Source organism: Protopterus annectens, chromosome 13.part0 (assembly GCF_019279795.1).
Source record: "Protopterus annectens isolate FY-2018-M chromosome 13.part0, PAN1.0, whole genome shotgun sequence".
Taxonomy (NCBI): Eukaryota; Metazoa; Chordata; order Ceratodontiformes; family Protopteridae; genus Protopterus; species Protopterus annectens.
In genome coordinates, this window is record NC_056747.1 from 417935844 (window position 1) to 417958997 (window position 23154).

Consider the following 23154-nt stretch of genomic DNA (forward strand, 5'->3'; position numbering starts at 1 on the left):
TTGTTCACCAGTGGGAGTGGGGAGCACTGAGCAACCTATTTGTCCCTAGAGGAGTGGTTCCAGCCCAGCAACTTGTAGTTTATTGGCCATTTTGGGTCAATTCCTAGCTCTTTTCAACCCCCTGCTATAAAGCCCGCTTTTGCACGCTTTTGCACGAATTTGCGCGAAGTTGCTCATAGAGCAGCATCGGGCAGCGCCGGTTAATCAAGTTTAAACTATTTCTGGCTCCGCAAAGTCTGCTCTTCAATTTTTCCCTTAGAACTGCTCTACTTGCAATCTAAACAGTCTATTCTCTATCTGAAAAGCCCAGCACTTGCTCCTAAAGCATTTTTATACAGGTAAAGCACTCTTAAACAAAAAGAAAGTACTTCATTCACCCAAATCCCCTTGAGTACCCATTTCCCTATAGGTCCTTTCTGACTCAGTTACACAGCAATCCTTTACACTATTCTAGCATGTCGAAGGGTCAGTTGCTGGCGTCCTCTCCTGTTCAGCTGGTGAATCTGGGAATCTTGAGGCAATGTTACAATTGCCTCATGTACACAGACAACCCTCTCCTCCTCCCAGCAAATACAAATATATGTGAGAGATGCAACTATATAGCCAAACTGGAGGCTGAGCTCTCTCAACTCAGTACTGGCAAAACCAGTCAGGAGGAGAAGGTAACCACGCACACCACAAACCCAGTCTCACATAGACCTATCACAACTGCAAACCAAACACATAAACACACAAAAACATACTCTGAGGCTCTGATTAAAAATCTACCAAAACAACAGAGGCCTCCAAAGAAGACACCCAAGCGACCACTACCTCAAGACATAGCACATGCAACACATAGTTCACAAAGTCAGTGTGCTAAACAGTCACAGCCCTTAAGGCCAAACAACATGCCAGATACACTTGTAATAGGTGACTCCATAGTCAGACACACTGACGTCCCGCTCACCAGACTGAACAAGGAAAAGGTTACAGTAAGCTGCCTGTCGGGCGCTAGAATCCGCCACATAACACAAGCACTCAGGTCACTCCAAAGCAAGTACAAATATGACTCGGTCATTGTCCATGCCGGTGTGAATGACCTGAGACGTACCTCCCTGGACTACATGAAAAGAGACATAGAGGAGCTCTCTGATTATGCAGCCCAGGCCGGTATGACCCTGACCCTGAGCAGCATCTTACCCTCACCAAGAATGATGCCACAGTACAAAGACAAAATGATCAGCTTTAACAATTGGCTTAATTACTGGTGTCATTCTAAGGGGATCCAATGTCTGTCTGCTTGGGATGACATGCTTGACAAGCCACGCTGCTTCGCAAGGGATGGCTTGCACCTGTCACCCCTGGGCTTCCGGATATTGGCCAAGGCTCTGGCCACCCCCATAGTGCCTTTTTTAGGCAAGGATCAAAAGACAAACCCACCTCCCTAGAAAACACAAGTGAAAAAAAACTAAGGGTAATGCTGCTCAATGCCAGAAGTCTAAACCTCAAGATGTATGCTCTCGAAGCCCTCCTCAGTATGGAGAACATCGATGTCTGTGCAGTGACTGAAACCTGGTTCAAAGCTCCTGAGAGCACCCCAGCACTACCAGGGTTTACCTCATATCATGCTTTCCGGCCCCAAAACTTGGACCGAACCACAAAAGGAGGGGGAGTATCCATATTCATCAAAGATACCCACACCTCCAGGTTAGTGGCAATGCACAAAGCATCGGAGACCATCCAGGTGCAACTAACCATAGGCAAAACTGCCCTACAGTTTGTAGCATGCTACAGACCACCCTCTCAAACTCAGGAACCCCACTCAGCCTTCCTGAAGACACTGGAGAGTATGAATGTCTCTCCAAATACCATCATATTGGGAGACTTCAACTACCCAAACATAGACTGGGAACATTACTCAAGCCCCAACACCCTAGCCCAAAGGTTCCTAGAATTCATAAACTCAAATGCGATGGAACAACTAGTCACCACTCCCACAAGAGGAGATAATATACTAGACCTGATCATCACAAACATGGGGACAAAAATGCTCCACACCGGAAGTATACCCCTCATTGGTGAGATCAGACCATAAATTAATCTCACTTGAAATCCACATCCTGCCCCCACCCCCTGCACAAAAGACCACAGTGAAGAACTTTTCAAAAGCCGACTTTACACTTCTTAAGTCTGAAGTGGTATCCTTCAAGGCCCCTGGGCCAATGGAAACCACAACCCATACCACTGAATCCTTTATAAATGCCTTCTACGGGCACCTTCAAGAATGCATGGATCATGCAATCCCTAATAAAACCAAGACCCATTCCCCCAAAGGCAGGCGCCCTGTCTGGTGGACCCCAGCCATTAACAAACTTTACAACAGGAGGAGGAAGCTACTACATGACAGAGCAAAATCCCTAAAAGGGAAGGCATCTCTGATCAGTACTAGCAAAAAACTATGATCACTCATAAAATCATCCAAGGCCAACTTTGAGAGAAAAATCGCAAAAGAGACAAAAGACAATCATAAGGCCTTCTTTAGCTATGTTAGAAACCTGGGTGGAAACTCCCAGATATGTTCAGAGTTAGTCCAAAATGACACAAAATACACTGAACCCACATACATTGCCAACATTCTGGCAGACAGGTTCAGTGCAAATTTCTCCACCCCCCCCCCCCCAAAAGGAGAAATATCTATCCCAGCAGAGTGTAGCCTCCCTAACATCTCAGATGCCCAGGTGAGAGCCGCCCTCGCCAAAGCTAAAAACACAGCATCAATGGGACCAGATGGTGTCCTGGGCTGCCTGTTACATGAACTCCAAGAGGAACTAAACCCGCACATAAGGCTGCTGTTTAATCTTAGCCTTACTACAGGATATGTACCCAAAGAGTGGCGTACAGCAACAGTGGTCCCACTCCACAAAGGCAGTGCTTCTACGGACCCTGGAAATTACCGCCCCATAAGCTTGACGAGCCTGGTCTGCAAAGCTATGGAAAGGATCATTATGGAACTCATAAACAAAGACATTGGGGACCTACAGACATTGGATCCTACCCAGTTTGGCTTTGTCAAGGGCAGATCCTGCCTTTTGAACTTGGTCGACTTTTTTGAAACAGTCACTAAGGCCATTGATGAGGGTAAGGCAGTTCACACAGCCTACCTTGACCTTGCAAAAGCCTTCGACACAATACCCCACTCTGGCATCATAGACAAACTCACCAGCTTAAATGTAAACCCATATGTCACAAGATGGGTTGCAAACTGGCTCAAGGACAGAACCCACAAGGTCAGAATTGCTGGAGCCATGGCAGACACTAAGGAAGTCACAAGCGGTGTCCCACAGGGCTCAGTCCTGGGACCCCTCTTGTTCGGCATTTATTTTTCCGAGGTGCAAGCAAACATAGGAGGATTGTGGCTGACAAAGTTCGCAGATGACTGCAAACTGGGCGCCATAATTGATACTCCAGCGGACACAAGCATCCTTCAGAGAGGCCTCATAGAAACGGATAATTGGTGCCAGAGCCATGGCCTTAAGCTGAACGCCAAAAAATGTATAGTCATACCCTTTGGGAAAATCAGGGTACCCACAAATTACCACATGGGTGGTAATCCATTAAGTACGGAAGAGGTAATCAGGGACCTAGGGACCCAAGTTGACAGTAACCTCTCATTTGACACTCACATTGCCAAGGTGGTTACTAAGACCTTCTATATTGCCCACCTTATTATGAAGGGATTCACATCTAGATCAAGAGAGGTCATTGTGCCCCTGTACTCTTCTCTTATCAGGCCCATGATTGAGTACAATGCCCCATTTGGGATATATCTTACCCGACACCTGCAGCAGTTGGAAAGACCCCAAAAGTTCCTCACCAAGAGGATAAAGGGTCTCAAACATATGTCATATGCTGCCCGGCTGAAGAAACTCCAGCTCTATTCAGTCGCTTACCGCCTACTCAGAGGTGATCTATGCCTGACGTACAAGGCCATGTCCAATCCGGAATTAATGGACATGCTCCACCTCAGAAAATCCAAATCCATCAGAGCCACAAGATCAAGAGATTTGAACCTCAACACAGAAATAAATAGGACGTGCTGGAGGGACAGATTCATAACCCAGAGGCTCCCTACACTCTGGAACAGAATCCCAGTCCATGTTAGGCAGAGCCCCTCACTAACTCTCTTCAAGAGAAATCTTGACGAGTGGATGGGAGATCGTAGGTTTACCCCGGGGGTCATCTCTTTGTCACTACTAGACAGAGGCGCAGTAAACTAAACCCTAAATGGGCGTAGTATTCTCATCCCAAGGGGTGGCAAAAGCCACACACACTCTGGCTAGGCTTATAAATGCCCTAGGGCAGATAGCCTAGTACGAACCTATGAACCTGTGTATAGGAGATTTAACTGTACTGCTCTGAAATACCCATTCAAATCAGGTAATGCCAATCCAACTTGTTCTATTACAAGAATCAGTAATCAAAGCAGAAAAAAGTCCAATCTTCCGTGGTGAAGAAATAAATATTTAATAAATCCACAAACAGGCAAAAATAAGCACTTTCGTCTTGAGCACAAGACTTCATCAGATGCCATTTTTTAAAAAAACAACTCTGTATATATAATATATATATATATATATCACAATCAATTAAAACACTTCAGATAATTGAATAATTGTATAACTCAATTAAAATTTAAATTTCAAAAAAACAGGTTCACTGCTAGAAACCAACGTATGAATAAAACCCTTTCCTTAATCCTCCCAAAGGTGAAGTGTATATATGTCAGAAGAGTACAACAATGTTATTACTTCTAGTCTTTTGGACAATGACACTTACACTTCAGTATCTAAGAACGAGATCAAAATTGCTTATGGTAGAATTGACTCTTTGTTAGAAGAGTATTTAGTAGAAAACAGAATAGATGGAAAAAACATTTTATTTTCTTAAGCAAGAAAATCCCATTATTCCAAATGTATTTGGAATACCCAAGGTTCATAAGAACACCAAAGACCAGCCTTTCAGACCCATAGTTGCTGCAAGGGGTTCAAAAGCACACCCTTTGGCAGTGTATGTTGATTATTGGACAAAAGAAATTGTGGAAAAATACGGACTATCTGATTAAAGATTCATGGGTGTTTTTGAGTAAATTAACACAGGAGATTTGGACAGAAAATGTTAGTTTTCTGACCATAGATGTTAAAGATTTATTTACCAGCAATCCCGAGAGTTGAAAGGCATCAATATTTTGGAGATAGTTTACACAAATTTTTGACCATGACAGGTGATAAAATTTCACTTGTTTTGGAATTAATGGAAATGGTACTTGATCAGAACTACCTACATTTCCATGGTGAATACTACCAACAGATCAGTGGTGTAGCAATGGAGGCAGCTTGTGCCCCCATTTATGCCAATTTGGTTATGTTAGAGTAGAACAATGGTACATTTTTAACAGTCCCTTCATGGACAGTATACGTCTGTATTTCAGGTTATTGGATGATATTTTTGTTCTGTGGCTGGGAGGAGAAGAGAAAGTTCACTCCTTCATGCAATATATTAATGGTACGACTTCTTTTTTTAAATTTACCTACACTTGAGACAAAGAAAGTGTAAATTAGTTGGACACCACTATATCTCATACAAATGAAGGTTTTAAATCTAGGATTTATAGAAAAGATACTTGGTGTAATAGTTATTTGCACTTCACTAGTAGCCACCCCACATTTCAGAAAAAAAGTTTGGTTAAGGGACAAGCAGTCAGAATTGCAATGATGACTTCTGATAAAAAGGAACTTTTAAAAGAGTTTGACAACTTGAAGGAAATGTTTGTGGACAGGGGTTACCCCATGGATTTTGTTCAGAACATGTTGAACGAAGTGTATAGAGGGTGGGGTACCAAGTATAAGGCACTTTTAGGTAAACCCCTTACTGGTTTCCAACCATTTTAGAGACACAAGGAATTACCAAAGAGCATGTGTAGTGGAGTATAATGGCTTTACTGGGCCCTTTACAAACATCATTAGGGCAAATTGGAGTATGTTTAAAGTTAACAAAGAATTGCAAGAGGTAATGGGGGACTAGCCCATATTTTCTTTTAGAACTGGTAGAAACTTGAAAAGTGAATTTGAACAGGTAGATGTTAGAAATGTTAAAGACAAACAAGGTACAAACACCTGTGGAAGATGTCGATACTGTCCCTACATAATAAAGGAAAGTTTTTTACATTTACAAAATTGGTTAAACAGCTGTGTGTATTTTTGTAAAGGCAACTGCAACACTAGGATGTTAGTTTATTTGGCTGTGTGTGGGGGATGCACAGCATTTTATATAGGGAAAACGGAGAGGGCTTTGAAAGATGGGATATACGGACATCTATATGACATCATGTCTAAAAAAGAAACAAGTGCTTTATATAAACACACCTTAAATTGTACTTCCCCAGTATTTTTAAGTTTGGGATCATAGATATTGTAAAAAAACAATTCTAGAGGAGGGGACATTAGAAATATATTATTGAACAGAGAGCTTAGATGGCAGCTTAGGTTCAAATCTAGTATGTACCCAGGACGTAATGAATACATTTCAATTAAACCTGTATTATTTTTGAAAGCTTCACAAGTATAATATATTTTCTTAAATCAACTATAAAAACATTGACATATATACACTTCACCTTTGGGAGGGTTAAGGAAAGGGTTTATTCATATGTTGGTTTCTAGCAGTGAACCTGTTTTTTTGAAATTTAAATTTTAATTAAGTGAATTATGTAATTATTCAATTATCTGAAGTGTTTTAATTAATTGATTGTGATATATATATATATATATATATATATATATATATATATATATATATATATATATATATACATATATGAGTTGTTTTTTAAAAAATGGCATCTGATGAAGTCTTGTGCTCAAGATGAAAGCGCTTATTTTTGCCTGTTTGTGGATTTATTAAATATTAATATTTATTTGTTCACCACAGAAGATTGGACTTTTGTCTGCTTTGATTACTGGTTGGATTCACATTCTTTTGACTTATTTGAGCTATTACAAGAATCAGCTTATCCCACTTGACTCTTGCCATCTTCCCTTCCAGATAAAATTCTTGCTGTCCACAACTTCTTCTCTAGTTGATAAAAATATGCCTGACTTGTGTATACGATGAAAGGGACTAAAAACATTTTAACTGCATGTATCTTACTGTCCATATCCATATAACAGAGCTTCTATTTTCTCAGTTTTTGAATTAACTTTTGTTTAGTCTCTTCCCACATATCCTTAGCTGCCACACCAGAATAATTTTTAATCCATACTCCTAAGTGCTTCATTTTATCATGTCCCCATAAATATGGATATTGCTGAAATAATTCATGTATGGGTACATAATTTGCTGCTATTGCTTTTGTTTTAGCTTCATTAATTTTGTATCTTGAAAATATTTGAAACTGTCTCAAAATGTTCCACAGCACTGTAATGTCCCTTTCTGATTTTGTCAGGTATTAAGTAATATCATCTGCAAATAGAGCCAGCTTTTCTTGACTACAATACCAGTTATATCCTTGAATTTCTGAGTCCCTTATTTTCTTTGCTAATTGTTCTAAATATAGTGCAAATAAAGGGAAAAGAGGACACCCTGCCTGGTTCTTCTTCTCAAGCAGAAGTTATCAGAGAGGACCCCACCCACTTTAATTTTCACCTCCTATCTCTCATATGTCCTCCTAATCAACCTTATAATTTTACCAGGGAATGCAGATGCTTCCATTGCCCTGCTCATGAAGTCCCAGCTTACACTGTCAAATGCTTTCTCTGCATCAAGACCCATCAACAACAGTGGTATGTTCTTACATTCTGCTTTCCTCTGGATCATCAGTGTTCTGTTAATGTCAGATGTTTGCCTCCCCTCCACAAAACCACATTGATCTATAAATGTCAATGTTGGCATCACGTTTGACATTCCTTTAGCCATTATAGACATAAACACTTTATAATCATTCTTTAGTATTGAAATGGGCCTTTATGAAGCTGGATCTGATAGATCTTAACCCTGTTTAGGTATTGCAGCTACCATCACTTTCTTTCAGGATGTTGGTATTTCTCTTCCTCTTAAAATACTGTTAAAGAAAACCTACCAGATCATTATCAGTTTTTTCCCTCCTAGCTTCCAAACATCCACAGGAATACCATCTATTCTCGGGGACTTTCCTGTAGATTGGTTATACATCACTATTTTTATCTCATCTCCTCCTATCCTGTTAGTAATTTAGCATCATCTACTTCTAACCGTGGCATATTTAATTCTTCCACAAACATTTTCATTTGTACCTTTTCTTGATTTCCATATTTCTCTGCTTTGTACTGGCTTTCACAGAATTTCCTAAACGTTTCTAATAGCTCTACAGGATCTCTTGTTACCTTCCTTGATATAGGCTCCCTAAGCTTGTCAAAAGCCCTTTCTACTTTCTGTTGCCTGAGTCGTTGTGCTAATTTTTTTGTGTTCTAGAGTTATTATCAAAAAACAGTTGCTTTACAGCAGTCTTTCTGAACTTATGCTTATTATCGAGGTAATCCCTTATTTACTGTTTAGCATTCTTCTTCTTCTTCTTCTTTGTGATCGCCCCTATTCTGCAATTCTTTAACATTTGTCAGTCTCTCTAAATAATTATTGTTACTTCTTAACCATATCTCCCTTTCTTTTATTTCCACCGTATTTTTAAACTCCACTTTAATTTTATACCATTCCCTAGCTATATTTTCAGAAGAAATTTCTATTTTCTCTAATAGTTCCTGAATAATATCCACTACTCATTTTTTAAATTCCTCTTTTTTTCAACAGACCAATGGGAAAGTACCAGTGTCTCAATTTTATTTCATTACCCTGTGTTTTTATTTTAGTTATTATTGGCACATGATCTGAAATAGTTATTTGGTATATATCAAGACCTTCAATTAAATGCATACGGTCCTGTGAAATGTGAATTCTGTCTAGCCTAGTCTAGTTTTCACTCCAAACTCCTAGTACTGAATTTACATCTTTCCTGTCAAATATTTTCATAAATTTCCTCAAAAGTCTACCCTCCTTTGCTATACTTTCCCTTCCGGGCCCCACAGTCACATCTTCACTGCTGCAAATTAAATTCAAGTTGCCACCTATAAATTATATTCCTTGCTAAAGGCTGATTATTTCTTCCAGAATTTTTAAGGTCCTACCTTGCCAGTAGCCCCCTTAGTACTGCAGATCTACCATTATTATCTTTTTTTATCCTCTTTTATCACTGCTGGAGCTCCTCTTGCAATTAATATAAGTACTCTCATTTCCTTTGTCCCAGATTTTCTGCTGAATAACCATCCTGAAAACCTTTCTTCATCAAATTCACATGTTCAGTTTTTTCCAAGTGTGTCTCCTGTGATATAGCTATTTGCACTCTACATTATTAATATAGTTCACTACTCTTTCTTTTTTGTATTTATCTGTGAGACTATTGACATTTAAAGACATTACAGAAAACATCATTGCATTAAAAAGTTATTTTCCCACATTTTATGTATAACAGCTTTTTGTTAAATGTCTAGTTCCAGCTTTTGTGTTACATGCATACATTGTTTGGCAGGTTGAACTTTTATACAGTTGTTTATTGTCTTATCCATTTAAGCCTATGTCACAGTTTACAAAACTTTTTAATCTGTTGTTAATTTTCATTCTGTTGTCCTCTAAACCTCCCTAATTGATCTTTCTTAAGAATAGAGTCACATTACTTACCAACATATCTTACCTTCCTAAGGTGGTGTCTGAATCCAGTATCAGTCATTCCATCAGTTTGCCATTTTATTCCTAAATTTGCAAACAAAGGTGAATATATCTTACTTGCGTAGAGAAAAGAAATTTGGAAGACAGACCAATTATTTGTGTCCTTTGCAGATGGGAAAACCAGTTGCCAAATGGCTGATGGATTGCATATTATTTTTCTACAACAAATCTTACCAAAACCTTTAAGAGCCCATTCAACTAGATCCATGGCAACTTCTTCAGTGTTTATATCTAGAGCTTTCAAAGACGACATATATGCAGCTCCTTCTTGGGCCAATCCTCATACCTTTATCACTTATTACAAACTGAATCTGCCTCAAGGGGAAGGCCAGCCTTTGGCTCAACTGTACTCGGAATATCCTTAGAGTCCACCCAGGAATTTAGGTAGCTGGGTCTCTGTCCCAATAGTTGAGGATAGAATGAAAATTGACAACATCAGATAAAAATGGTATGTACTTTTCATAACATTCCATCTGTGTTGTCCATTTTCATTCTTCCTCAACTTCCTGCCCACCAACCCCTAACCTTTTCACAATGGATTTCTGGAAGAACGAGAGATTATAAGGACACCACTGTTTTTGTTGTATAGCTCCAGATATCACTTATTCTGTTAAGAAATTTATAGTGGTTATTTCTACTTTATGTAAAACAGCAAACAGTATCTGAGGTATGTTAGGGGTTGGTGCATTATGGGTAAGGTGGGAGATAAGAGTTCTTTGGTGGCCACACGCTTTAGTAACAGCCAAGTTGGATCTGAGGATCAGATCCTAACCCAACAGATGACGAGGAATGAAAACAGACAACACAAATGGAACATTATGGTAAGTACATAACCTTTTTTTTTATTGAAAGACCTCAAACAGTAAAACAGACTCCCAATACCCCCCTAAAACCTGTACTAGCACACAAAACTATGTACATCTTCAAATATTAGTTTTACTCTCCTAATAGGAACAGATGTCCTATACTGACAGCCACACGCATAGACTTGAGTTAACCTAAAATAAAGGTTATCCATGCTAAGATGCATGGTGCAACCTGTGCTTTTACTAAGTGCTGTCTGTTATGTCTTATCTTTATAGCTCTCTCAGCTTGGAAAACACATGAGTGCTTGCAGGGAATATTATCTCTTAGCCAATTTCTCATTTTTTTCTAGTCATGTTCTGTTTTTCAGATTGTCTCCATGGAGACCTGAGGACCAGATACAGATTTGCTACCAAGCACGCACATTGTTTGCTAGAAGAAAGCCCCCCAATATTCAATATTCTTTTTCATCTACTTGCTTTCCCCCAAAACATGTTACTAGATCAAGCTAAAGGCCTTGATCCAGTAATTCCCTGTGCAAAAATGAAAAAAAGCACATTGTTTTCTTTTGTCATGCTGTTTTAACCAGACTTTTCTTTTGTTTTTTACATTGCAGTGCCTACATTTCTTAAAACAGAACAACGAGAAAGAATGAAAAAGAAAAACAGGATCACCTGTTTACAATAGTTTCCCCATTACACTTAAAAATAGCTGAGAAAACTTTACTTTATAGCATGTAAAGAAAATAGTACACTATAAAAATAGTAACATTAAGAAAAAAATGGTATTATTTACAGTTAACTTTCTCCCTCCTCTTCCCTAATTATTTTTCCAAACATTAATGGCATGAAGTAGGGCATATGCTTAAGAGCCTCTCCACAAGTCAAAAAAGTCCACTATTTCTAGAATTTCTTGTTCTGTCATATTTCACAAGTATAATTGTTGCTTTGTAATCCCACTTTTGTCAATTTCCAAGTTACTGGTTTTACTTCTGTTCATTTCCATCTCCCAGATCTTGTCTCTGCTTTATTTCCAAAGTACCCTTAATCCTTCTAGTCAGCTCTCATGCTCCCTTCCTTCACTCCTGCATTTTCCAGTGAAACATTGGAAAAGGTTTCACTGGTGCTGTCTCTCTGTGCTCTTTAAAGAAGCAGAATCCTCTTCTGTTTCACAGCTCACTTTTTGTTGGATAAACTTTTTGTATTTCCTCCTTAGCATGAAATTCATCAAATTATTTTGTCCATCCAGGGAAGAATACTTTGAAGATAGCTGGGTACAGCAGTTTGAATTGCCTGTCTGCTTCTTGACATTCCCTGAATAGTGTAATAAATCTACTCCTCTTTTGCCTGATATATGAGTAGTCATTCTCCACAAATATTCTGCTGTCTCCCACTTTTAGGGCTTTGTCCTTCTGCCACAGTTTTGTCAGACTCAACTCCTCCTATTGGTAGGATTACATCTTTACTATTAAAGGTCTAGGCTGCTTTCCCATAGCCAGGTTTGGAGCATACACGCCCATTCAACTAACAACAACAACTCCAGTTGCGTATTTGTACTTTCATTAAATTAATGCAGTCTGTTCCTTACAGCTTCTCTGGTATATTTGAAAATCTCAGGTTTTCACTATCTGCTGTGCGCTAATACTGTTATTTTTTGAAACATCTCTTCTTGATCAGTCTCTTATTCAACCAGCCTTTTCATTTCAACCTCTGATTTTTGCAATTTTATCATCTGATTTGAATATCTGTTTAAAGCTTCTTCCAGTTTTTCCAGCCTTTTGTTGTTTGAGTTGATATACTCCATCAATGTTTCATTTATTTGAATCAAGTCTGGGTGCAGTTGTCTTATACATTCCTCTAGGTTACTGGACGTCATGTCTAGAGGTTGAACTTCTTTTGTTGAACAGCTGCAGAACATTTCCCAGTCAGTGGTTTTTCCTCACCTTTTGTATCTGATTTTCCTTCAGGTCCTCAGTATTTCTTTTTTCCTGGCATCTAGGCAGTGCACTTATAGCTAGTTACTGAAATTTCCCCAGAAACACAAGAGTCTACTGGCCTTCTCTGCTGAGTTTCTGTTTTCACACTTGAAGAGCTAGAATTAAGCTGTTACTCAATGTGCAGCCGTCTTGACAGTCCCGGTTGTATAAAATCTTAACATAACAGTAGATGTCATTCTCTTCACTGTTTCAGTATTTAGTATGTCCCTTTCCTTCTCTCTTTTCTAGCTCTTGCCCTATAGTTTTGCTGCCCTGGTCTGGGGCCCTTGTTTTCTTTTCCTTTTGTCCTTTTTTTCTTCTGGATGTACATGCTTTCTTTTGTCCCTGAGGGTATTATGTTCCTCCTGGAGCAGTTCGGTTCTGAATGCAAACTCAGAGCCATAATCGAAACTCCTACCGATGTGGATATCCTACAAAAGGGCCTCACTGAGACAGATGCCTGGTATCAAAGCCATAGCCTCAAGCTCAATGCCAAAAAGTGCATTGTCATCTGTACCCATGAGCTACCACATAAGTGGTAGTCTACTTAACACCGAAAGTGTGATAAGAGACCTTGGGACACAGGTGGACAGGAGTCTCTCTTTTGATAATCACATCACCACAGTAGTCAGAAAATCCTTCTACGTGGCACACCTCATCACAAAAGGTTTCTCATCCAGGAAAAGAGGTCATTGTTCCCCTCTACGCTTCACTCATTAGACCCATTATAGAGTACAATGCCCCTTTTGGTATGTACCTCACAAGACATCTACAACAACTGGAAAGGCTGCAGAAATACCTCAGAAAGAGGATTACCACCCTCAAACAGATGCCGTACGCAGACCATCTCAAAAAACTCCAGCTTTACTCCGTCGCATATTGTCTACTCAGAGGCAGTCTCTGCCTAACATAAAAAGGTACGTCAAACCCAGAACTGTTGGACATGCTCCACTTAAAGAAATCCCAATCCCTCTGAGCTATACGCTCTAGGGACCTAAACCTCGTCACCACAATAAACAGAGCATGCTGGAAGGATAGATTCCTGTCCCAGAGACTTCCCATACTCTGGAACAAACTACCTATCTATATCAAACAAAGCTCCTCATTAGCACTCTTCAAGAAAAATCTTGATGATTGGATGGGAAATGGGAAATTCACCCCAAGAATCACCTTTGTGGCCCTGCTCGACAGGGGCACAGAAAAATACTTTTCTTGGGTGGCGAAAGCCAGGGTACCTTTTTGGCTAGACTTATATAGCTAATAGCTTTATACCTACCTATGAGTGTTTGCATCCATACATCAGCTTTATGCCCTACACCTTAATCAGAAACATACGTGTGACATACAGTGCCTGTAAGATCTAAGGACTGGTATACTGGCCGGATGTTGGGCTATCCTTATCAGACATTTCCTTCTGTAAAGAATACTGTATTAGCGAAGAGAAGGACATCTTCTGTTATGTTAGGATTTTACACAACTGTACTTTCTTTCTGAATCCCCAGGTATATTTATCTTCTAACACCAGAGCCCACACGTATGCATACACACAGACATGTGTATATACATAGAAATACACACACACACACACACATTTCAAATGTGTGTACATAAACTCTGTTGTTTTACTCAACATTTGGGTAAATTCATGTTAGGGAAACTTTTTATTCCAATATATACATTTGTTTGCCTTGCACATTATTAATTGCGCAGGTAAATGACTGATAAATTTGTTTTTACTGAGATTTTTATTTACCTCATTTTTTTTGTGCACCATTTCGGAAACTGCCAGTTAGAATGTAGATGTGTTTATGTATGACAGAAGCACAAGCAGCATTTGCATGTTTTGATATTTGTGTTGTCGAGAATTCATATTGTCACTTTTTGTATGACTTCTAGTTATGATGTAGGCATTCTTCACTAAATGAATAAAGTGCTGTTTATCTCAATTTTTCTAAATATAGCCAACATAAATGAGAAAAATGTGTTACATTTACAAGGTTTTGTGCATGGAAGCATTGTTAAGCTGGTTTACTTTTCATAACTTGGAGTGTCATTTAATTTGACATTTGTAGAAATGTCTTAACTTCTTTTGTTGTTTCTTGTTTCATAATCATGTTCATCTCAAATCAATCATGAACCATTAAAATAGTGTATTCTGGCCTTTGTTGCGGGAAGTCTTAAATCAAAAGCAAGTCAGGTGACCCAGAAATTTTTAATTTTTTGCGTCAGTGGCTTTTGTAAAGGGGAAAAATAAATCTTCGTCCATTTTGCTCCATGCCTACAAACCTCCCCCAGTCAACCTGATGCTCAACTTCCTCTGTACTAGGGATGTACTCAGTACAGTATGGGAGTGAGAGCTGTCTGGAGAGGCTGTCATTGAGGTAACCATGAGGCTTGCTTGTTCCTTACAGGCATGTCAGCAGTGAGGGCATTGTAATAATGGCCTACCCCCTCCCCTGGGAGAGAGGGAGAATGTGCATCTCGCCTCATTGTGGGGGATGCTACTTCTTTCCTGTGAATAGCCCATGCTCCTGTGCATTTGCTGTATGAATGCTGTAGCATTGTACAGCAGTTTGAAGGTCCACATGCCCACCATTGGTCAGTGTTAATGTCTTGCTGCCTCTTTTCCAAGGAACTGTAGTTTTCTTGCAGCTGACATTGCCTTTTCCCCAGGATAACGATGCATATCCTCCCTTGCCATTTTCTTCAAGCACCCTTGCTACAAGTTAGTCTGATTGAGGCCATAGGCAGGACTTTATTACTGTACCCTACCAAAGATGGCACAAAGGGCAGAAATGTTGATATAGGTATTGAAGCCTTAAAAATGTTCTTGATTGCTGAGTGTCCTGAGTTTCATTTGAAAATGAAAAAAAATAGTGTCTTCTGCTACTTCACTAGTATGATGTACTTATCCATTCTGAGCTGCTTGTGTTTATGCATATTTGTTGTCACATACTCTCCTTTACTACAGCAGTGATGTCGTAATCTGTCATCTACAAAGTGGGTTTCTGATGCAGAGCAGAAAGTCTTATCAAAACTTGTTCACAGTAATATACTGCATTTTAAAAAATTTTGTTTGTGGTTGTTTTCTAGACTCTCTTCCCCATTGGCCAGTACTCTACTTTGCGGTACACTCATTGGATTTTTGGCAACGATATCGGACAGAAGGATATGGTTGCTTTGTCATACCAACTGCACCAGGTAAATTGCTAAATCATGTGTCAATTTCTATTGCCCTGTCCTAGATTTATGCATTTATATTTGTATGTAGATCACTGTTACTCTGTCAACTCAGTGTATTTTCATCATTCTCACTTCTGCAGTAGCCTAAGGATTGTTTCCTGCAAAGGATACAGCACCCGGCCAGCTTCCCAAAGCTGTAACCCCCTCCCACACAGTCACTCTGGCTGTCTATAGGCCAATACCTTTTGGAGGGAAGTATAATGGTAGCCAGTGTGACTAAAAATCTTCAGTACTTTCTTGCTATCTTGTGAGATGTGTCTCTAAGACTTTTGTAGAGAGCAGTCAGCCAAAGCTTCTTGTCAGACAGATAAGACCTCTTTTGGGGACCCTTTCCACACACACACAAATATTTTAATGTATTTTAGTGTTTTTAAGTGTTTTAGTGAAAATAATGGCATTTCTCTTTAAGAATACTGGCTTTTCAGGCATGTTGTTAGATGTTCCTCAATTACTTATATGGTCTGTCTTGGGATATCTTTGGAAGATTGGACTGTCTTTTAGTACCTTAGGGCTTAGTTTTTGTTTATGCTTTCTCTTTTGAATGTTTTAGACAGTCAGGAAGTACATTTTTAGGAGATAAAATGACATTTATTTTTTAGTACTTGTTTACTTAATTTTGTGTGATTTGTTTTTTGCATGGAAGTTAACTTAGATAATTCTGTCTGTGTTTTGATAGGGAACTCTTATGTGCTGCTTGTGTAACTTTGTTTTGAGACATTTTCTATTTTATTGGAAGATTTATGTGCTACTTGTGCTTACCAGTGACAACTTGCTTTCTCATTTAATCCTTCTGGCATACTTTAACCAGCAATCAGGCTTCTTTCCGTGCTGCAGCATGGATGCTCACCTTGGTTCTGCTTATCCTTCTCCAAATGTACCAAAAAAGAAAAAAAAACAGTTAAAGTACAAGTCCATGCCTCCTGTGTAGGCTTTTACTATGCCTCAGCCGATGGAGAGTGACAGTGCAGTGGTCATTGCTGATTCCTCAGACCATTTACTTGTTTCCTCAAATCCCTGTAGTGTAGCATTGCCAGCCACCACTGCCTGAGGGTCAGATGCTTCCTCTGTGGCTGTTTTAGTTTCCAGCTTGGGGATGGGAGAACCATCCACTTTGGGTACAGGAGATAATTCAAGAAGATCCTGTTGAGATGCCCAGAGGGAGACACCTTTTGTTTGGATGATATGCTGTCCTCTAACCATTCATCCCTTAGGGATGTACCTAGAAAAAAAGAAAGAAAGTTAAACTCATTGAAAATAAAGAAATTGTTGCTGTCAGTAAAAATGAAGTAGTGTATGGAGCACTGGGATTATACTCCAGTATTAAGAAAAAAGCAACCTAGCTGAGCACTACTGTGGCACAAGACCTGATATTAACAGTGCTTTGAAAGGTGCTTAACTGTTGTTAATCTTTCTAAAAACTTGTTAATATGGGATCTCACATTAGGTGAGTGTGCTGGCAGTGCTTGCTAAGGGCTTTACCAGCTTTTAAAGGTTTTTTATTTTTGTACCCAGTAGTACATGGAGCAGGTAAAACTCCATGCAATAGAAAGAATTATGATCAGTATACTGATTGTAAACCCCACCCTCCCATTATGTGTTTGACATTCATGCCCAAGATTCACTTCTCGTGCTTCTCTGTCAATGTGAATTTTTTGGCATTAATGTCTTGAACACATAATAATGTGGTTACTATCACAGACCTGATCGTAATCATCTGTTATTACCTTGACCAGGAGTCTATTACAATTAGTCAATACTGGGTGCTGTTTGCCTTCATCTAATTCTACTGCCCCTAGTTCTAAGGAAGAAGATGCATTTTCTGAAGAGTCTGATGTTGACAGAGACAGGATTATCTCACCACATTGGTTAGCCAAGACACTGATTTACTTAATATTGGGCCTGAAGTTGCCCTTATGGAAGCTTTCTGTTTCTTCTGAGAGTATTCCCAAGCTAAGGCATGTATTTATTGTGAACAGACAGATGTTCTCCCGGAGTTGGGCAATTGATATGATTTACTTGAACAAGAAGTCCCTAATTCTGCACCCATTCCTCCTGTTTTGCCAACATTGGATGATGGCCTTAAAGCTGCCTGTAATGCTATCTGTTCTCTCTCATCCATTCCTAAAAAAGCAGATACATTGTATAGTGTTTCACAAGTTAATACATTTCTTTATTCTCATCTTACAGCTGACCTAGTTGCTGTCATGCATATGGCTCCAGTAGTGAAAAGGTATTTTTCCTACTCCTACCCTGTCCTTGGGGATAAGGAGGTGGTCGTACAGACAGGATACGAGACTGTTTTCTAATGCCACATTAGCCTTCAGAATCCAGAACTATTAGGGCTATATGTGAAAGTTTATTTTAAAATGAGCTGATAGCTTAGAAGCATTTTCTGCTTATCTGACCCCTGAAGGTAGGTCTTATGTAAATCAGATTGTGTCTAACCTGTCTCAAGTTTCTAAACATGCCTTAAAAACTGTGTATGATTGTGCTGATAATGTTTCTAGGGCTTCTGCTACAGCAACTGTTTTGAAGACATTTGTTTGGGGAAGTAACTAAAACATTTTAGATGACTTATCCAGAATTTTCAGTTCACCTTTAGACACAGAAGTGTTATTTTGACCTGCTGCTAAATAGGTCCACAGACAATGGGATGAGAGATGTAAATTAATGCAGGAAACTTCTAGGATTTTTCAGGTCCCCAGATTCTTCCGTTACAAAACCCTCTACCCCTTTCAAATGACAGAACAAGTGGGCCATGCAGCCTCATAACAGGCAGACCCCCAAGGAGAAGAATCCAAGGAGAACAGGAGGCAAGAGGGTAACACCCCCAAATCCAAAAAACAAGGAATTTTCCCAAAAAGTGTCAGGCACTTAGTCACCACCCTCCTCCTCATGCTCCTACTTCCCTTCTGCTTTCTCAGTATCTGACTCGCTGTGCTTCAGCTCGGTGACAGATAATTTCAGACAAATGGGTTTTGAAGGTGATTCGGGAAGGTTACAGCTCACAGTGAATAGATTCTCTTCCTCCTTACAGGGGCATTCCTCCTCGCATGCAAAACCAGAGTTGTTTCCACAAGTGCTCCAGTACACATTTGAAACAGATGTCATAGAACACGCTCCCGCAGAACACTTGGCAAGGGCTTTTATTCCACAGAGTTTCATATCCCAAAATAAGGATCACTTGAGACAGTTTTGGATTTCTCCTTCATCAACCTCTGTGTGAGAGCTCCAAAATTCAAGATGTTGACCCTCCAGTCAGTGTTAGCCCTTCTTCGTGGTATCCACACAGATAAGTTTCTTACACTGTTTTGTTGGCCCTTCTTCCAGACCACTATGTTATGGTAACCTTACTGCTCAAGGATTCTTACTATCACATTTCAGTAGTGTACAAATTCAGGAGGTCCTAAGATTTTGTGTACCTGAGCCACACAGTCAGTTCTCTGTATTAACTTTTGGGCTATCTACTGCACCAAGATTGGTTACATTACATTAGTTAGTATCTACCATATATTAGCTAATTACAGATCTCTCTCAAGAAAGCCATAACACCTATCTACAGGAACTAGAATCACTCAGTATTAAACCCTTTGATATGGGCAAGTGGCAGCATAGCTATCTGGAGTTTTGTAAAGAATATGACCTTTGAATATCAAACTTATTTATACAAAATGCGTGTGATACAAATTTATTAGAACTGCATGTCATTTGTATATCAAACAGATTTTGTACAGATGCTTGTGCTGAAAATATATTTGTGAGCTTTGCTTGTGTTGAGATCTATCAACAGTGCACCCTACTGAAATGAAGAGAAATGTACATGTATTTTTGTAGCTGAATTAAATGTATATGTTCTAATAGAGGTTACTTGCACAGCAGAGGTTAACCTTAAGAAAAATAAGGGAAATGTAAATTAGCCATTAAGTCATTAAAAGGCATTCACAGTGCTAAATAAGACTGGAGACACTGGGTCTAGGGAAGAGCCTTGTCCATTAGATCAGTGAAAATAGGGGGAGGCACTGCCATAAACATTTGGATGTGCATTATGGCCTTCTGTGCTAATTTCCTGTCTAAGCTTCAAAAGGAATACTGTGAGAACCTAGAGTCAGGTGACCAGATGAAATAATTCTGCCAGCCCTCTTGGAAATTATATTTCAGATATTACAGAGAGAAATCTCAGATATTGAGAATTGTGTTTGGGAAGCCTGACTAGAAAGACCCTCGCTCACAGCATTTTTCCTTGTGATAGTAACTAGGGAGCAGTAATTCTTTTAGAGTCCATCAGGAATATAGTGAAGCTTAGTTTAGATATTGTTTTTCTTTATTTGCCTGAGTCTGTCCATTAGTGTTCCTTTCATTATTTCCTGTGATCTGAACTCTGTGGTTTACTGTGAATATATATTTAGTATTTTCATGTACTTTTATTATTTATTATTAAATATATTTAAAACTTTTATTGTGGCTGGTCCTTGTAGAAAGTATTTAACCTTGGAGAGTGCTTATATTTATTTGGTAATATTGTGTGGGCCACTCCAGAAGGCCTGGCGGTCTTGGTTAACTACTACCATTTGTATTGGTATTAATATTAGACAGTATAACTGGATACCTTTTAAGAGCCTTATTGAAACTGACTTATAGTCTGGGCAAAGTTGGCAGAGCAGGTAGCCTGTACCAATCTTTCCAAGGTGTGTGTGTGTGTGCGTGTGAAATTAAATCTTAAGAGTGTGTCTGTCAGCTACTTGGGGCAGGGACACGAAGCACTGGGTTTCCAGAGAGGGTTCTGGCGGACTTGGCTTGGACACGCAGCTGAGGACCTAACCCTACAGCTGTGCCAGTGGAGAGTCTTATTAGGGAACTGGAGGGAGACAGATAGAGACCCTGGCTGAGTGTGTTCTCATTGTTGCTCATAAGGGAAATTGTACTTGATGAAGGGAGGTCTGCATCTGGAAATACTGAGTGAATTCATTTGTATTCCAAGTGCACATACCTCTTCAGTGTCATTGATGAGAATTCAGGCTCCTTGATTACTGGCCCAGCATGGGGATGACACACAGTGGTGGCCATCACATATTGGTAGCAGTGGAGAGCATCACCAACCCAATGCCATTTTCCTAGGCGATCTGAACTCTTGAACTGTAATCTAAGAAATCTGCACAACCTGTAGCGCACAAGCACAGAGATTCCTGGACTTTGTCAGTACAAATGTCCTGGAACAGTTAGTGTGAGAGTACCCACTAGGGGTAATAACATCTTAGATCTTGTCTTTACTAACATGAGACCATCTTGCACAGTTCCTTATGTATCTTCATCATTTAAGTCTGACTATAAAGTATCCTCCTTCGAAATAAAATTTAAACCAGAGATCCCTTCCTTCTGTAAAAAAGTTAAATAAACTGAGAATAAACACCTTGATTGGGTAAGCTTTGGCAGTCTACCCATAAGATGTTGCAACAGTAAGAATGATGAACATAGTACAGTTGTGTAAGTTGCACTTACCATTAGCAGTATATGTTCAAATTCTTAACTGCTGAAGTAGCTGCATCCACCTGCCACCCCCTGTTGTACATAGTTACTGTGGGTTACAACTTTTATTTCTGAGTTTGTTGTTCTTGTGGTTAGGTTTTTCATTGGTTACTGTAGTTGTGGTTAATTCAGGATGAGTTCCTCCTTTTATCTTTTGGGGCAAGAAAGTCATGGGGAGTTTGTCACGCTGGCTGCTTTTATAGTTATCTGTGAAAGGGATTAGCCTTTAATCTGCCAGAATGATGATGTAGGAGGGGGTTAGAGCTTTGGGAAGCTGACTGGATGTTTTATTCTTGATAGGATGCAACCCGTAGGCTACTGCAAGAGGTGAAGAATTCTAATATCTACTGTTATGGGTAAGTCAACTTACCACATGCTATTGACAAAACTACAGTTGTGTATGTAATAATTACTTCGAGTGGGTATTTGGTCAAGTGCATATGATTTTGGAAGGAGGAGGTTCCATTGAGTAAGCTAAGTGGTTTGAGATTTTAATGCTTAAAGCGTCAGATTTTCAAACCTTTTAGCATTTGTGTGTGTTATACTAGTAGTGATGTTACCAAAAGGTTGTTTGCAAGGTAACGTGTAGGGGCAGGGTTAGCACACCTTAGCAAGGTGGTACAGTGGGAGGGGTTCACTAACCCTAATCCAAATCCCTACATCTTACCCCTTAAAAAAATCCTTTCCATAACACTACCATTATTCAGACAAATCTGGTCTGAATGCAGTGATAGGGTTCTGGTTGCAGGATGACAAAAGGAAAATCTTTCATTTTGTGAGTATTTTTTCCCATTTGATGTTTTGAACTTTCTGAACATTGTTTTTTCAAAATGCTGGCATCAATCAGCTTGTTTTCAGTGCTTCAGCATTTCATTAAACCCTTGTATACTCTATATCTCATAACTCTCAACCAGCAGACACTGAAAATCTGGACAACAGATCCTGAAAAGTAGGTACATTTGGCCAAAGATCTAGTCAGATAATTAGCATAAAATTTGCTCAATATCAGAATTTCTTCCACTTTTTACTCTGTGTATATCATGTATTTGTTGTCTTTATACCCATAAGCCATCTCTGATATTCACGTTATATACAGTATACATTTGTATTGCATTTTGTCATTCACTCGGTGTATAATGTCATGTGTCTATTATGTTTACCCCAGGTTGATACTGAAACAGGTCTAATGGGATCAGTGCTGTACCCCAGTAAACACATTCAGAGTTAATAGAAAGAAACACTAGTTTAAACAGTAGCATGATGAAGTGACACAAAATATATGCAGAAGTCTAGCATATGTTGTATTCAGGTTGATGCTTGACAATTAGTAAGAAAGTTTTAAAGAAAGTACTGTACCGCCGTGTTTTTCTTGCTTAATTGCCTTTGCTTCCTTAATGAGTTGTTCCATAGCCTAAAAATGAGCTTGAGTTTATAAATTTGAATTTTTTTTTAATACAATTATTCTGCACTTTTGCACCAGAGTTTGTGCTGAGCTCAGTGTGTCTTGATGTACTTCACAGTCAGTTTGTTGATAGTGAACATCTTTGGAAATCAGAAGCACTCTTGTCAAGTGCTGGAGGTGTTGAAATCAGTGCCTGTGGTTATGTAAATGTAGGATTGGTTTTTAATGTCAACATTTTTGTTTATACCATAAGTTTTGGCATTTCGGCTGACAGCGTCTCTTTCTATCTGTCCGTTAATACATTTGGGTTTGTTCATAGGTTCATAACTGGTTACTAGGCTAGCAACCGCAAGGGCCTTTTTAAGCCTACACTTGCATCCCAAATCTCTGACAAGTTTTGGTACCCTTGATAAGT

At 39.3% G+C, this 23154-nt stretch overlaps 1 protein-coding gene across 1 annotated transcript in view; it reads left to right on the plus strand.

Annotated features, from left to right (window-relative positions):
* The window catches only part of MKS1 (MKS transition zone complex subunit 1), a 1448767-nt gene that overhangs the window by 1096503 nt on the left and 329110 nt on the right, over positions 1 to 23154 (plus strand). Inside the window, exon 14 of the mRNA XM_044054835.1 lies at positions 15665 to 15772. Coding sequence (XP_043910770.1) covers positions 15665 to 15772 — 108 coding nt within the window. The remainder of the gene's footprint in view (positions 1 to 15664; positions 15773 to 23154) is intronic.